At 38.0% G+C, this 16087-nt stretch overlaps 1 protein-coding gene across 2 annotated transcripts in view; it reads right to left on the bottom strand.

Moving 5' to 3' along the window:
* Positions 1 to 16087, bottom strand: part of myrfl (myelin regulatory factor like) — a 65179-nt gene that overhangs the window by 3677 nt on the left and 45415 nt on the right. Inside the window, exons 14-22 of one of the 2 annotated variants that reach the window (XR_010006748.1) lie at positions 14369 to 14535; positions 13787 to 13850; positions 11748 to 11836; positions 11121 to 11189; positions 8532 to 8578; positions 7636 to 7803; positions 5591 to 5653; positions 2924 to 3011; positions 2167 to 2218 (exon numbers count right to left, since the gene is read on the bottom strand). Coding sequence is in view for 1 of the 2 variants with exons in the window: in XM_008116615.3 (XP_008114822.2) it covers positions 2144 to 2218; positions 2924 to 3011; positions 5591 to 5653; positions 7636 to 7803; positions 8532 to 8578; positions 11121 to 11189; positions 11748 to 11836; positions 13787 to 13850; positions 14369 to 14535 (830 nt within the window). In the remaining variant the exon portion in view is untranslated. Of the gene's footprint in view, positions 1 to 2143; positions 2219 to 2923; positions 3012 to 5590; positions 5654 to 7635; positions 7804 to 8531; positions 8579 to 11120; positions 11190 to 11747; positions 11837 to 13786; positions 13851 to 14368; positions 14536 to 16087 lie in introns of both variants that reach the window. The other variant, XM_008116615.3, reaches the window with a different exon arrangement.

Genomic DNA, 16087 nt, shown 5'->3' with positions numbered 1-16087 from the left:
CAGCTCTTTGGACCAGCTGAATTTTCCGAGCACTCTTCAGAGACAGCCCCGTGTAGAGAGCATTACAGTAATCCAGACAGGATGTAACTAAGGATGTACTGCCGTGGCCAGATCTGGCTTCTCAAGGAATGGGCACAATTGGTGCACACATTTTAATTGTGCAAAGGCCCTCCTGGCCACCGCCAATACCTGGGCCTCCATCACTGAGTCCAGGATGATCCCCAAACTGCAGACCTGTGTTTTTAGGTTGAGTGTAACTCCATCCAGCACAGGCTGGATCCCTATTCCCTGAACTGACCAGGAGTACCTCTGTCTTGTCTGGATTAAGTTTAAATTTGTTTGCCTTCATCCAGTCAATTACAGATGACAGGCACTGGTTTAGGGTCAGAACAACGTCCTTGGCATTAGGTGGAAAGGAGTAGCAGAGTCCCCTGGGGGCACTCATGGGGAGATAGATATGACTTCCATGATTATAGAGGGCTTACCATATAGCCACTAAAAAACCCTCTCTTGCGTTCCCACCAGATGTATACATCTGAGAGAGGTGGGACCAAGAGAAGGGAATGCCAAGGCAATCTCAAATCACAGCCAGCTTATCTCTGCAGATAGGATCTCTCAGAGCTAAGCCATATCATGCATTTTTATTTATGTGCTTGTTTATCACCAAGGCATTTAATGTTTGCTTTTTGTCTAGAAGCCACCCTGAGTCTCCCCCCCCCCCCCCCCGGGAGATAGGGCGGCCTATAAAATAAATAAATAAATAATGTATAGGACTTTATAGATTATAACCATTATTTTGATTTTTCTCTGGAAATGAAATGGCAGCTGGCATAGTTCTGGCAAAAAGTGAGTTTAATGGTCCATGTAGCCAGCCCCAGTTTGAACAGCTAAAGTTTCCAAACACTCTTCAACAATAGTCCCATCATGCTGGTCTGAGGTAGTCAGAGAGTCAGAGATCCCTCTACTGGCTTCCAGGATCCAGAAAAGATTCACTCCCTCCAACTATCTGCTATCATTGCTGGTGCCATCAGTGGAAGAAGTGTCTTCATCTAACTTCCTGGTCTGTTGAATCACTGATAACAACTCTGGAGACCAAGGTTTGATTCCCGCTCAGCCATGGAAATCCACTGGGTGACTTTAGACAAATCACACTCTCAGCCCCAGAAAACCCTATGAACGGATTCCTGGATTCCTTAGGATCACCATAAATCAGAAATGACTTCAAGGCATAACATATCAACATGGAGATTTGAAAAGTATAATGTCAAAACAATCCAAAGCAGGATTTGGGGAACTGATGGTACTCCAGTTGTTTTCACTTACTACCATTTCCAATGATAAGGGATTGTGGAGCCTTCATCCAAAGACTTTATCATACGAGATTACTAATCACAATTATAGGATGATAATATTATGTTTAGATTACGCTTATCACACAATTTTGTGTCATTCCTGTGGTGTACATCATTTCACTGAAAATGGCTCCCAATTTCATTGTTGTTCTAATCCTAACTCTGGTGCAATCAATCCTTTCCGCTTCTGTTCCAATATTCCAACAATCATAAACCATGAATGGGTGTGATACTCCTCCACTCCTCCCCTCTATTCCCAAGCACGTTGCTTTTACTAAAAAAAAAAATCCTTTTACTTTAAATAATTTTGCCATAATTGTGCCATTGCAACAAAAATAAATTAAAAAACCGAAAGCACACATGCACTAGGTAGATCATACATAGACAGGAACACAGGGTTAACAAAGTAGTACAGAAGAGTGATCGGAGGGCCAAAGCAACACCATAGTGAAATTGCAGAGAAGTGTGATACTGATTGTCACAAAACTGGTATGTTTCCATTTGCTTCAACAACACAATTGCTGCGAGACAACAGGCCGATGAGATAAAGTCCCAAAACAACCAGAAAACATACAGGTCTCCATTCCTAGTATAAAATTCAGCAGGGTGCTACTTCATTTTACACTTCATTTTGTAATACAACTCTCTTAGGAAATAATATAAGATTGGCTGGCAGTTCTGTATAGGTCAACTGCTTGGCATTTATTTTGCAGGAGTACATCTGCTGCCACCATTTATAGTAGTGGTCATAATTATCAATGACTGTGATATTATTTTTATCTTGTACTTACTTGATTTCTAGTGAGATTTTTACCTTGAGTGGCGTGTGCTTGTTAAGGGGAATTATGTAACTATAATTTCCAGACCTGTAATAATACATATTGACAACATTTGAGGTTTGGGAAATCTCAATAAATAACAATAATTTTGAGATATTTATGAAATTATGAAAGCAAATTTCGCAGAATAATAAACTAGTCAATTATTTCAATGGGAAAAGAATTATATGAAATAATTCAGCTCTACAATCTAGCAAAATAGTAAACTAGTCAGTAATTTGAATGGGGCAAAATGATGTGAAATACTTCAACTCTTCACACAATAGTAATCTTATGAAGTATTTAAATTGAAAGTGTTATCTCACACTAAATTAAATTAAACTTAAATAAAAAACACTATTGAACATGAACAGGCAATAAGTACAAATATGATATCTCTGTGCATAGTACTCAGTCTGCCTGTTATGATTTAGCTAAGATCTGAAACACACAGAAAATAAGAAAGATGTGGAAAAACTTGCCTCTCCAGAAATTGCACATCCACTTGTGCAGATAAGCATCCCAAAACTACAGTATTTTGCTTGAATAAAGAATGTGTAGAATTATCTGACCAGAAGGAACTCTTTTGAGTTGGACATGGCTCTTTAATACTTCCTATAGTTTAAGTTAAAAAAAATCTAACAAGAGATCTTCTAGTTACTTTATTATTGCAGCAGTACAACTGTAAAACGAAATCATCACTTTGGGCTACTGCATCAGACAAGAGAAATATAAAATAAACCTTTTACCTACCCACATTGTAAGTTTCTTCTGCAATATCGACGGTCTATTTTCTGCTGTGACTCCAAGATCTGCATGGAACTGATTGTTGTATCAGTCCCTAAGAATAAAAAAGAACCATACATATCCACATATGCACATACCCTCAAAATCATTTCATAAACTGAGAAGGAGGGCAAAACTGACACTTAAGAAACGAAAAACAAGACAAAATGATACTAATTACGTCACAGTAAGGGACCTGGGGGAGCAACTGGTTTTCTGGAAGAAAATGTATTGTACAGGATTGGAATATGCTTTTTCTTTATTACCTCCCATGCTTCAAATTGCACCTTTTATCATCCTTGCAAGAACTACCATGGGAGGCAACAACAGCAGATTAAAAGTGAATGCAGTCCCCACTATAAAACTTGCAAACTATCACTTTTCCTTTTTCTATTTCTCCTCTTACAAGTGCTATCAGTTAGGTCTTCTGACTTTGATATTTTGCTTTCATGTTCTCACAGGCATATTTGTTTGCATAAGCTTGCCTTTTGAAGGAGAAAAGGCACTCAGAAAGTGACCCTAAAAATGATCTTAGAGATTTTCTCTTATACTACAACTGATTTTCTTCACACTCTACCCGAAAGACTTCAAATCTGAAATGCAATATAGTTCAGTCATCCCATGATAATGCTCTTATTTTAAGTTGCCTCATAAAATTCAACAAAATTGCCACTAATGGAAACTTTCCCTTCTTTTTTATTGGGTAGACTAAGTTCCCTAAACCTCCCCTATAAAGAGTGATTCCAATCTGAATTGTGGGCACTTGGCCCTGGCCAGTTCCTTTAAATGAAATTTTAAGCAACATTGAATGAGACACCAAGCAACATGCTACATACAGGCTGAGTATCCCTTATATGAAATGACTGGGGCCAGATTTATATTGGAATTCAAAATTTTGGGAATTTCAGAATACCTTTATTTACACAGGCATACACTATGAACTATCTTGGCGATGGAACCCAAGCATAAACATGGAATTCATGTTATGTATGTATGTATGTATGTACCCTGTTTCTCCGAAAATAAGATATCCCTGGAAAATAAGACCTAGTAGAGGTTTTGATGAATTGCTAAATATAAGACCTCCCCTAAAAGTAAGACCTAGTAAAGTTTTTGTTTGGAAGCATGCCTGCCGAACAGAACACCAGAGCATGCAGGATCGATAAATGTATGTACCATAGACAGTTGTACATGGAAATAATGGTAGTAACAAGAAATTATTGAAAGGATTCACAGTTTGTCTGGTTATGCTGGTTTGTGATGACAACTACTATAGAGTATATGATCTCTACACCCTTGCCCCCCCCCCCCCCTATATGTTTCTCCTCTCACTACCCTATAACCTTCACTTACTACCCTTCCCTACCTCCCCCCCCCCAATTTCCCTCTCCTTCTTTTTTCTTTTTTAAATTATGTATTAAAAAGTTTTCAATAAAAATGATTTAAAAAAACAGAGTATATGATACATTTTCATTTTTTATTCAACAATAAATGTAAATTCTTCTTCATGGAAAAAAAAGACATCCCCTGAAAATAAGACCTAGCACATCCTTGGGAGCAAAAATTAATATAAGACACTGTCTTATTTTTGGGGAAACAGGGTATCATATGAGTGTGTATAAACTGGACCATCAGAACACAAAGGTGACTTCCTCAGTGACTCATGTGGACAATTTGGGATTTTGGAGGATTTTGGATTTCACAATTCTGGATAAGGGATGTTTAGCCTATGATATTGCTGTGAATACCATGAGAGAAACAGAAATGTGAGCTGAGTTTTCTGAGGTTCCATTTGTACAAATTTAAAATGCAAGGGATATGAATCATGGGGCAGAACTGTTCTCAACACCTTTTTGATGTTGCATAATTCTTTGCATAGAAAATTGGTCCTTGAACCCACTATGCTTTCTTGACTTTCCAACCTGGACATGTGCTTAAAATAGTGAAAAATGTGTTCATGTAATAAGAATGTGTAATGAACCCACAAAAGAAGGAGAAACATGTGAAAACCCAGCTGGACTTCCCTCTTGCAATAAACCAGCTCTCTTTGGCAACATAAAGCAGTGGGAGAGTACTCAGCAAATCATATCAAATAGATTTCCTTAAAGCAAGGAAACTATGATGAAACCTACAGGTACTTGATGGATACAGAAGCTGTCCCTAGCAATAAGCTATATACATAACCACACTAACCCAGATAATGGAGTTATTTACAGCAGGGTTGGGGAACCTCAGGTCCCTGACTTAATATTTATGCCACTCACAGCCTAATTTCAAAAACATTCTGGAAACTATCAAGTCAGCTTAAGCAATTTGTTCTTTCTCTGGGTGGATGAAGAGATGTGAGAGAGGGGATACCAGAAAAAAGAAAATGAGTGCAGTGTGGGAAAGAGCAGGGAAGGCTCCACTATTCTTATAGTTGTTGTGACCAGAAAAGTATATATCATCCTTCTTCTGCCTCAAATACAACATGCAAAAAATAAATTTTGGAGTACACCTCCCAAACTCTTTTATCTAGAACCATTTTGGCTGGAGGATTCTGAGCCACTTTTCCCCAACCTTGCTTTAATAAAAGCAATAAAAGTGTTCTGGAATGATTTTTTTTTTAAAGATTAAAGGGGCGGGAGGGCTCACAGTCATTTCCAAGGTCAGGCTTCTCAATCCAGTTTTGTTCTGATAGTTCTTTTCCTTTATTTCCTGGGGGAAGAATAAACATTTATCACCATAAGTGCCGTCACGAATTGCAACAATTATATGATCCAGCCATCCAGAATTTCTCAGCACATAGAAAATGAACTTCCATGTGGCTTTTCCTAGAATGTCAGCAAAGGACAGATCTGAAAGAAAAGTTTGCAGATCAATGCAGTTTATGATAAAATCTTGGCCCAAACTTCACAGACCATTTCTTGTGGAAAAGAGAAAACTCTCCAGTGAGGGAAACAGAATCAGAACTTGAGAGGCTGGTGTTGATTGTCTAATCTCATCCCCTGATCAATCTAGAAAAATCAATCAGGAAAACTGTAGAACTTGAAAGATGAGTACACTGAGCTTCTACTTGAAGACCTCCAGCATGAAAGAACTGCTAATTGTGAGCTCTTCAGGTTTTGTTCAACTAAAAGTATGTACTTCTGAAATAAAGCTATATAAGGCTTATTCAAGTTGTTCTCAGCTTGTGGGTCCCCAAATGTTTTGGCTTACAACTCCCAGAAATCCCAGCCAGTTTACCAGCTGTTAGGATTTCTGGAGTTGAAGGCCAAGACATCTAGGGATCCACAGGTTGAGAACCACTGGCCTATTCAATTATCGGATTAAAACCAATGTATCAGAAAGAGATTGTGTTAGTATTCTCCCCCTCGCCATTGTTGTTTCCCCCTCACATGAAAAATGAAACTGGAAGGGGAGAACTCGATTACATGTGAAGGCTCCCCATGTGATTCAGAGACCCGTTTGTGTTGTCAGTGTTCTCATATTGTGGAAAGCAGCCATGCACATGTAGACAGCGCTGATCGAGAGTTTGCTTCCCTTTCTCATACATAGATTATAACCAATTATTTAAGTAAAACAGAACTATCGAGATTTAATTCTGACATATTCAATTTTTTAAATCATGTTCTGGAGAATCTTGGACTTTCTCAGTGACCTAACTGAGGTTCATCAATGAGAAGAGCATCACTTATGGAGCAGAATCCTCTCTCAAAGTGATGAACCTGCTTATATTTTTGAACAGAACTGGTTTAAGTGGAAGAGAAGGTCTGACCAATCCCTGTGCAAAAGCAGACTGGACTAGCAGATGACTCTTACTTTAATGCTAGTGTCAGAACAGTATCCTGCAGCACACATAATATACAGACAACTCTGAATGGTTGTGCGGATTGCTTATCCTCCAACAGAGGAAAATAACCTGAACATTCACTAGGAACAGTGGCAAGCCTACAGCACTGTCTACTGCCTGCTCATAGAGCCAGCCTGAATCTAAGCTTCCAGTGTGCATCCACAGAACACAGGTGTAACCTTGATCAGATATGCCAAGAAGTTGACATGAGAAAAAGAATGGCTTCCTTTAAAATATCATAACATTTAGCAAAGCATTCAGTGACACTTTAAAAGGCTTCCTTTACAATGCCATAAAACCTGGCAAACCATGTGGTAGATTCTGAAATTCCTTACCTAAGCGTCTTCAAGGAAAGGCAAGAAAGCCAGAAATACTTGGCAAAGTTATCTTGTCTTAAAACAACAAAGGGTTGTACAGCCCAGTGGAAGCTAACAAAGTTTATTTTCACATTAACTCTTATAGAATATATCTCATTTCATCAGCTGCAATGGTTTCTAGCAGTGAGAGCTTGGGTCACAAAATATTGTTAGCTTTTAAGCTGCTGTTTTTATCTGCTGCAATCTAAATTTGGCCACCGGTTTGGAAATTACCTGTTGATTGATAATTATTGTTTAACAGCTTGCAATCCTAAGTCAGTTCATGCTTTCTTTTTTAATTGATATTTTTCTCTACCCGATTATTACTGAGCATTTGAACAGCCATAACAACAGAGAAAAATCACTCATGAGCAACAATTTAATATTTTCATACTCTATGGGAAAATGTTATCATTATCACAAAAAGACTGCTAGGTATATTCATCCTTCTCTTGATCAACAGCAATACATCTATTCCTGATTTAACTTACTTTCTTCCTTTGCATTAATTGTCAGGTAGTTCAGCTCACTTCTTTCTCCCTGATGCATTGGGCAGCAGTAAGTTCTGTGACAAGGTAAAATGTCACAGAAATTCACTTCAGGGATGATATTGGTTGGTCTTGGGTTTGGAGGCATCGTTTTGTATCTAGTGATGGTCACTGCAACAGAAGAAATCCTTCAGTAACACGCATAATTATCCATATTAAATAAAATCCCAAATTTTGTATCTAATGCTAAAACTCAAATACATTATACAAAGTTTTCATATTTGTACAGATCTTTTTTGTTTAATAGAAACATTCTTCCACTTCAGTGTTTGCCCTCCAGTTCTACAAAAGGAGCAACATATGCAACTGAAATTTTAATTCCATACCCCAGACTAATTTTTCTTTAATGTAGCATTGGCAATTATGATTTTAACTGTATGCCATAAAGATTTCCTTTAGCTCCCAAACTCAAGCTATTATTCTAAGTATGTAAAATTCTATGCCTGATACTAAGAGGAGAACTGTGGGAAAGATTCAGGTATTGTCTGCCAATGATACCTTTGCTCCCCATGAAATATTCCTCGACTTCCCAAATTTCTAGCACTGCAGTAACTTAACACTGCTGTTGAGAATTTGGAAAAAAAATAGGCATCCAAAACAGGAGGGCAGGAAAAAGTATCAACCAAATACAGAGTAGGGCTAAGAGTTCTAGATATGTGCACTGTCTCATTCTTTGAAGTGCTAAAAATTCTTATTTAGGTCAATGTTTTCATTTCTCCTCCTTCTCCTGCTATCCTCCGCAAACACCTAATTTTAGGGTCACATTGTATAGTTTCAAATTTCTCAATAATGGTTGCTTGACATTTTTCAGGCTCAGGTAAGAGTTTATATTGCAGTACCTGGCAGAGTGATGGATGGAGGGATTGTTATCCGACTAGTCGACATGCTAGGAAAGAGTGATAAAATAATATTAGTGGCAAATACTCCAATGGGATAGTAACGTGGATATATAAGTATGTTTAATTGTCTGCACCAAATGATAAAACAGGAAGATCTCTCACACAAATGCAATGAAGTGAGTGCTCTCAGAGCAAATGTTTACTGTTGGGATTCAACAATGCTTACATAAAAAGATAGCCCTCATGATGGGAAATGGATAGTTCAGAAGACAGGGTTTTAGAAAGTTTCATAGGAAAGCCCGTCCCTTGACTCATTCTTTCTCTTTATCTGTCCTGCCCACACTTTTGGTGTTTAGACTGATATTCTTTGGGCTACTCCCCTTACTAGTTTCTAGCCCCCTTCCTGAAATTTTCCATTTCCTTCATTTTCCTAGAATGAGCTTAGCCTAGCAAGAGGAAGGATCCTAATCTCGTTACTATCAGTCATGTAATTTTCTTGAATAAAGCTTTTTGTAACTTTAACTGCTAGTTTTGTTCCTTAAGTGTGACATCTCATAGGTCCTACTGCTGTGCGCATCTCTATGCTAACATTGCCGACTGCTGCCTCTTGATGCCAACTGAAGATTGACACACATTCTGTCAAAGGCAGAAAGAGCTGGGGAGGAAGGAATCTGTGTGGTGTAGCCGTCAAATAGCCACTTGCTATTCAGATCTCATCACACTGTAGATAATTGGGTAACTGGCAGATTTCATCAGCTCCTTTGCTCAGGATTGGTTCCGGACATCTTGATCGATATATGCCTTCTTTTTAAATAATTCTAAAGCTTTTATCCACCCACTATGACAAATCAAGTAGCTCATTCTGTGGAACTCTACTTTTACTTCCTGTCTTCTCCATTTTTGTTAACTGGAGCAAAGCTTGAGAGAGAGGACTGAGTAGTTTAGATGGCTCTCTTTCTCAGGATGTATTGAAAGAATATGTATAAAGGATATGTGCACAGGCTCATCCCAATATAGCATCCTGTTGTTGCACCCCAGGCCTGAAGCCACCTATGACCATAGCATCACACAAGAGTCCAGAGTAAAGGCAAACAGTTTATTGCAAAATCACACAAAATATATATAATAGAAAGCAGGGATAAGAAAATAATGGATAGAATCCAAAAAGTCACAAATCAATTGTCTCTGGTAATTCCAAAAACAAGACAGTTCAAAAATACAAAAGCAGCTTGAATCCATAAGCAAAACTTGAACAAGAATAAAAAAACAAGAACATAAAGAACTTCCAGAATGTTTGAATCCCAAAACAAAGACTTGAAACAGGAACTAGAGAATCCAGGCCTAGCCGTACCTAAAAGCCATGTTGCCTGAACTGAAATCAGAGGCTCTGTTAGCTCCTAATAAACAGAGATGAAAGCATTATGTCTGCCCTGCAATTTCTGCTTCCCACAAAGCCATGTTGATCTACGAAGCTGGCTATCTGCTCTAATCTGCAAACATGCCTCCTTGTTGAGGTCAGTATGATCAGGTGCTTTTCCCATGAGAATTTCTCTTCAGTACGTGACGTCTTCACTAGACTCCTTATCTAGACAGGATGATTCCAACTCTTGTGCCTGGCCTTGAGGTTCAGAAGCAATTACATTCTCAGGCCCTGCATCTCTTTCTGACACGGTTTCACTTTCTTGGCCTGCATCAGAAGGAATCCCAGGAAAGCACAAAATCTAGTCTGACTCTTAAGTCATCAGGGAACCCATCAGCCCCTGGCTGTTGTGACTGCTGCTGAGCTACAACACCTGTTCTTCATATAAAGAACTGAAAGAATCATGTCTATATAAAAAAAAAACTGTACTTGTGTATATCCAGACAGGACTTTCTTGCCTTTTGATGATTGGTAATATCCAAGGCTTTGTTCCTCCTGTTTTGTTTTACCCACTATTAATTCAATAAATTGTTTTGAGGTGGTTGAAGAACAGTGCTTCAAATACATACTGTAACTATCTATACTCTGTAACTTATACAGAGAGAAGGAAGAATAGCCAAGGAATCTGATATGAATCAAATCTGCTGAACCATATGAGTTGGTGGGGGGTGCTGGGAATTCCACTGAATACTTCAAGACAACAGAAATGTCATCTTTTTAAAAGAGAGAGAAACAAAAAAATACAGCACCCAACTGCAGCTTTTACTGTCGTATCAGCTGCTGTAGCTCTCGCTTTCCTACCTGCATGCAAGAATGAATACTTGCAATAATTTTCTTCCCGCTATGCACAATTACAAGAATTGTTCAAGTTTTGGACCATTTTTGAACTTCAGAGACAGTGATGAAAACACTATTTACCCCTCAAAAAAGACTCCAAAAAGTCTTTAGCAATTTCATTTTTGTTAAGGATGATAAAATTTGCAAGTATTCTTTATATCCCTATTTCACACAAGAGCAGAATTCAACTCCCTTGGAGGCAATCTTTCTAATATGCAGCCTGGTACCATTTTACAGTAAATGTTTGAATGCTTTAAATAATCTGCTATCTACCCAGAGTATTACACATGGAAGGAATTAAAGCTCATATGAACAATATATTGGTTACTTGCCTGGATCCAGATTGGACCACGTCTTGTTCTGGGATGCTCAGTACATAAAGGGTGCATATGGTCATAATGCTGGAATGAGATATTAATTTTACAAACAGAGGCTTGTACTTATATACAACAGGAACACAGAAAAGCTAGAAAAGGTTCTCACAATCTCCCCTCCCTCTTAAATACGTCAAATAAACCCAACTTGATTAACACGGATAGGGAAGAGTTGTGTATGTGATTTTTCTGCCTCATGTACCAGAATAACATCAAAGTAAATATTTTGACTTTAAAAAAAATTATTGATAATATGTGTGCATAGAGTCAGTGTGGATACCAATGCTTGAATCTCCACTCAGCCCAGTAAACCCACTGGGTGGCCTTGGACAAGTCACATTTCTCACCCTCAGAGAAAGGATAGGACAACCCACCTCTGAAAAAACCTTTCAAAGAAAACTTGACTTATGGCACCTTAGGATTGCTATAAGTTGTAAACAATTTAAAGGAACAGAACAATAACAATGTCTGTGTACATATATTTTAATAAATTACATCTGACACCCATACATAATTATAGTTTGTTTATCTGGAAACGCTGATTAAAACAACAAAAATTACATCTAGTTAGTATGTTTTTCTTACCAAAGGGCCATCACAGCAACCAATGCAATTACTATTATCTGGAAAATCCTATAGCTGGTCCATGACTGTTTTTTTGCTGGAAAACAAACCTAAAAGAGAAGAAGACAGGGAAAAAGTTCAGAGTTGCCTGTATGAAACATTGCAAGAACTTTGTACACAATGTTTTACGGAAATGCCCCAAACTATCCAGGCTCTGTCTTGTTCCAGGTCTAAAAGCATAGATTTAGACAACCACTCTCTTGGCTCTAGATCTTTTGCATCAAACAGTAAGCTAGACTAGAAAGTAAATTGTAAATGGACAAATATTAATGATCATATTATAGTCCTGTTGCTATCTGTCAACATATATTATATAACAAGCACTAAAAGTACTCTGGAAGAAATTATTATTTCCCGATACTGCAGACTGATAGCTGTCCTTTAGACTGCTGGAAATTTGTAGCATTTTCTTCCAATGTTTCTGCACTGCCTGCTCATATCAGTCATAACCTCCATTGCCCATTGGCTGATAGGAAAAACAGATGAACCTTGGAGGTGTGCACCTTATCTATTTTTGCTATGGAACTACGTTTGTTCAGAAGTAAGGACCTCATCCCATGAGGTATGAAAAACTGGGGGGGGGGGGGGGAGGGGATATCTTTTTAGAGCCTCATCACACTTGAGCACTTATCCACTTTAATCCACTTTAAATGCTGTGTCTGCCTCCTGAAGAATTCTGGGTTTTGTAGTTTAAGGAGGTCCAGGGCTTCTCTGGATGAGTAGTTTAAAGGACCCTCCCTAAACTACAACCCCAGAATTCTTCAGGAGGCAGACACAGCATTTAAAGTGGATTAAAGTGGATAAATCCTCGAGTGTGATGAGACCCTTACTATAGCATATATCCCACTGCGTTTAAAAAGAAATCGTTTCATTTTTCAAATCCCATCACACATGCATATTTTCAACCCTTTCTTCCGAAATGATCCATGTTTTGTTTTATCACACAAGCCCCCACCCATTCTGCATTCTTTTTAACAAAGTTAAAAAGCTAGAAATAGTGCAATTTCAAAAACAAAGAAGGAGAAAATATAGCAAAAGCAAAATGGTGATATCTTAAAATTACATTATTCCTAGTTCATTTTTTTAAAAATTACCGTGTCAGGCTCATGTAGCAGGATTTTGGAAAAGAAGTGGAGTATGAGTGCTCAGTAGTAGCCCGCCCATAGGAACGCCCATTCCTCCATGTCATTGACACGATTCAACACTGGCAAATCTGACAGATCCCATCCCACATGTAAATGCGGATTTTCTCCTGTTTCCATGTGCATCAAGAACTCAGAAGATGATTTCTCCCAATTTTTCCACACTTCTAAAACAGTTCATCAGCAAAATACCACGGATGACAAGCAGCAGAATAATTGGACCAGAGGCACCCAGTGAATTTCATGGCACAATGAGGGAAAGCATCAATGCCTTCCACATCCCAGCTCAACACTCACATTATTGCACTACATGGGCCTGTTAGTAGTAGTAGTAGTAGTAGTAGCAGTAATATTAATTATATCCCATATTTTTCTCCATACTGAGACTCAAGGAGGCTTCAAAATTAAAACAAATACAATAGGTTCATGGCATGTGCTGGATTTTGGTTCCAGGACCCCCTGTGAATACCAGAACCTGTGGATGTTTGATTTCCATTATATCCAACAGCATAGTAAATCATGTCACTTAAATAAAAATGCAAAATCAAAGTTTGCCTTTTTAGATTTTTGGGAGATATATTTTCAGGCTATGGTGGCCGAATCTATGGATACAGAAGGCCATCTGTACAATGTAATTAAAGCATAAAAAGGCAACCTTAAAATGGAATCAAAGTATTAACAACACTCAAAACAATTTAAAACACATAATACAAATAGTGAAAACAATACTCTTGAAAACAGTATAGAACTCTGTGAAAGCCCTTTCTTTAAAACCATTCAATTATTTAAAAACTCATATTATAATATTTTTAAAAGGTAGTGTATCCCTTCACAATCTGCATGTTTGGTTTTCCTCACCTTGCTAGGTTTTGTGGTGACTGGTTTTCTTGGTGGTATGTAAGAACCAACTTGGCTAAATTTCCTGAAATGTCAAAAACATGTGTTATTTTTCTAGCTCATCATAACAGTAAGTAACAAATCAAAAAGAAGAATATCAGGACGGTCAAATTGGCAAGGATGAGGTATCATAGAAGTCTAAATTTCAGCAGGCGAAATTTATCTTTGGCATGAACAGATGGATGCTGTTCAACATCGCTTACGCTTATACATTCCTATTTATTCAGTGGAAGTTGCAAGAATACATTTCATTAGAAAATGGGATGTGATAAAAAATAAAATTGTAAGGCTGTGAAATTTTGAAAAATTATTAATGTGGGGTTTCCCCTGTTGGATATGGAAGTACTTATTTAAAACTGTAATAACATAATTTGGAGCTTGACACAATATAACAATGTTATCCAAACCACATTCTTTTTAAAAAAAACCTGAAAATATTTCTGTATTTCTTTTAATTATCAGAGTAATTCAGGTCAACTCACTTGTTCATAAATAGTGTGTGTCAAGCTATGGTTTATATCTTGCACTGAGAAATTTACATACTTCATTGGGTTGTTTTCAGTAGTTGTCGTTGACTTATAGCTGTTGGTCCGTTTCAGTCTAGCCAGTGTTTTATTCCATCCTTCCAACTCTTCTATCCTCACTTCGAGATTGTTTGTTAATTTGCAGAGCTGTTTCACAGCACCCACATTTTCCATAAAAATTTGGTCCTGGAAAACAAAGAGGGAAGAAGTCAATTCTGTCGCACCTCAGATTAGTTTCACCTTGCTATATACACCAGGCTGCACACGGGATGAAGTCTTTTGTAGTTTATTAGGAAATAGAAAATAAATAGTTCTTTAAAAGCAAACGTAAAGTTCCAAAAGATTGTTAAAAAACAAGGCTTCAAAGAATAATCCAAGAAATCGTAAGGAATAAACAAGGTCCCAATAGAGCATGACAAAGTCCCATGAACATGAACACACAAAGGCTGCAAGATAATCCAGGAAAACGAGAGCTTGCTTCTTGGCTTGAGCGAGACGTTGCTTTGACAAAGGCTTGTCTCCCAACACACTGTTTTAATACCCTTTGCAAAACATGAAAGCATTTCTTTGGCCTCTGGCCTTCTTCTTGTTTGCTATTCTCACACTCCTTCGAATCCTGAATTCCAAACGGCCAGCTCCATCTAAAGATTCCGTTTCATCAAGGCCAGCCAGCTCGTTAGTGTCAATCTGCTTGCTATCAGACTGAGAACTGTCCTCCTTTTCTGAGTCAATTTGTACCTGGCAGAGTTTCAGTATCATCAACACTATTCCCTGCTGTGGGAAAGACTCCCTCTTCCTCATCTTCTACAACAGGAACACTCTGAACCTGAATTCTATAATTCCCATCAGAATCATTTTGAACCTGAATCCCATAATCCCCATCAGAGTCACTCTGAGGTTCCATCTGAGTCACAACAAATTAATCAACTAAAAGCAAAAAAGGAATAATATACTTTATTTATATTCCACTCTATCTGGAGGCTATGCTCGATTTAGCCATGGGGAGAAGCTGTTGTTCCATTTTCCACACCAAGGATGCAGTTGTCCATGGACGCCTTCCTGATCAAATTTTGCCAGCATTCTTTCAGGGGTGCCTTTTTACCTCCCCACTGAAGCAGTACCTATTTATCCACTCACATTGCTGTTTTTGAACTTCTAAGTAAGCAGAAGCTAGGACTGATAGCGGGAGCTCACCCCAACCCGCGGCTCGAACTGCTGACCTTCCATTCGACAAGATTTTCAGTAGCTGGCAGTTTAACCTGCTGTGCTAGCTGCAGCCCCAAAAAGCAAAAAAGTAAATGCAAGAATTTGTGCAAAGTTTAGAAACATTTTAACATGCTGTTGGCTGGATTATTCCATGAGTTGTAGTCCAAAAAGTAATGCCTGTAAGTACTGGTACAGATCCTAGAGTAAATGCTGAAATTATTGCTTCCAGTTTATTTAAAATGAAAATCTATCTCCCTATCTACCAAATACTGTATTACAAGCTGCTTTTGAGACTCTTCTCAGTTTCAAAAGTGCTTTGGCAGACAGCAGTGGGAACACAACCACAAAGCTCATTTGGAACCATAGAATTAGTTGTGCAGATGTTTGCATACTGGTCCTCATGTCTCACTCTTCAATTCCACCCTGGAGAGTCCTCAAATATATGAAATACCATCACAAGTTAATTCAAAGTAGAAGATCATTCTGCTGGATCAGTAAATATTTCAATAAGTATACATATAGATGTAAAATA

The sequence above is a fragment of the Anolis carolinensis genome, chromosome 5 (assembly GCF_035594765.1).
Source record: "Anolis carolinensis isolate JA03-04 chromosome 5, rAnoCar3.1.pri, whole genome shotgun sequence".
Taxonomy (NCBI): Eukaryota; Metazoa; Chordata; class Lepidosauria; order Squamata; family Dactyloidae; genus Anolis; species Anolis carolinensis.
Note: the sequence above shows the minus strand (reverse complement) of the source record. Positions and strands in the feature narration are given on the sequence as shown.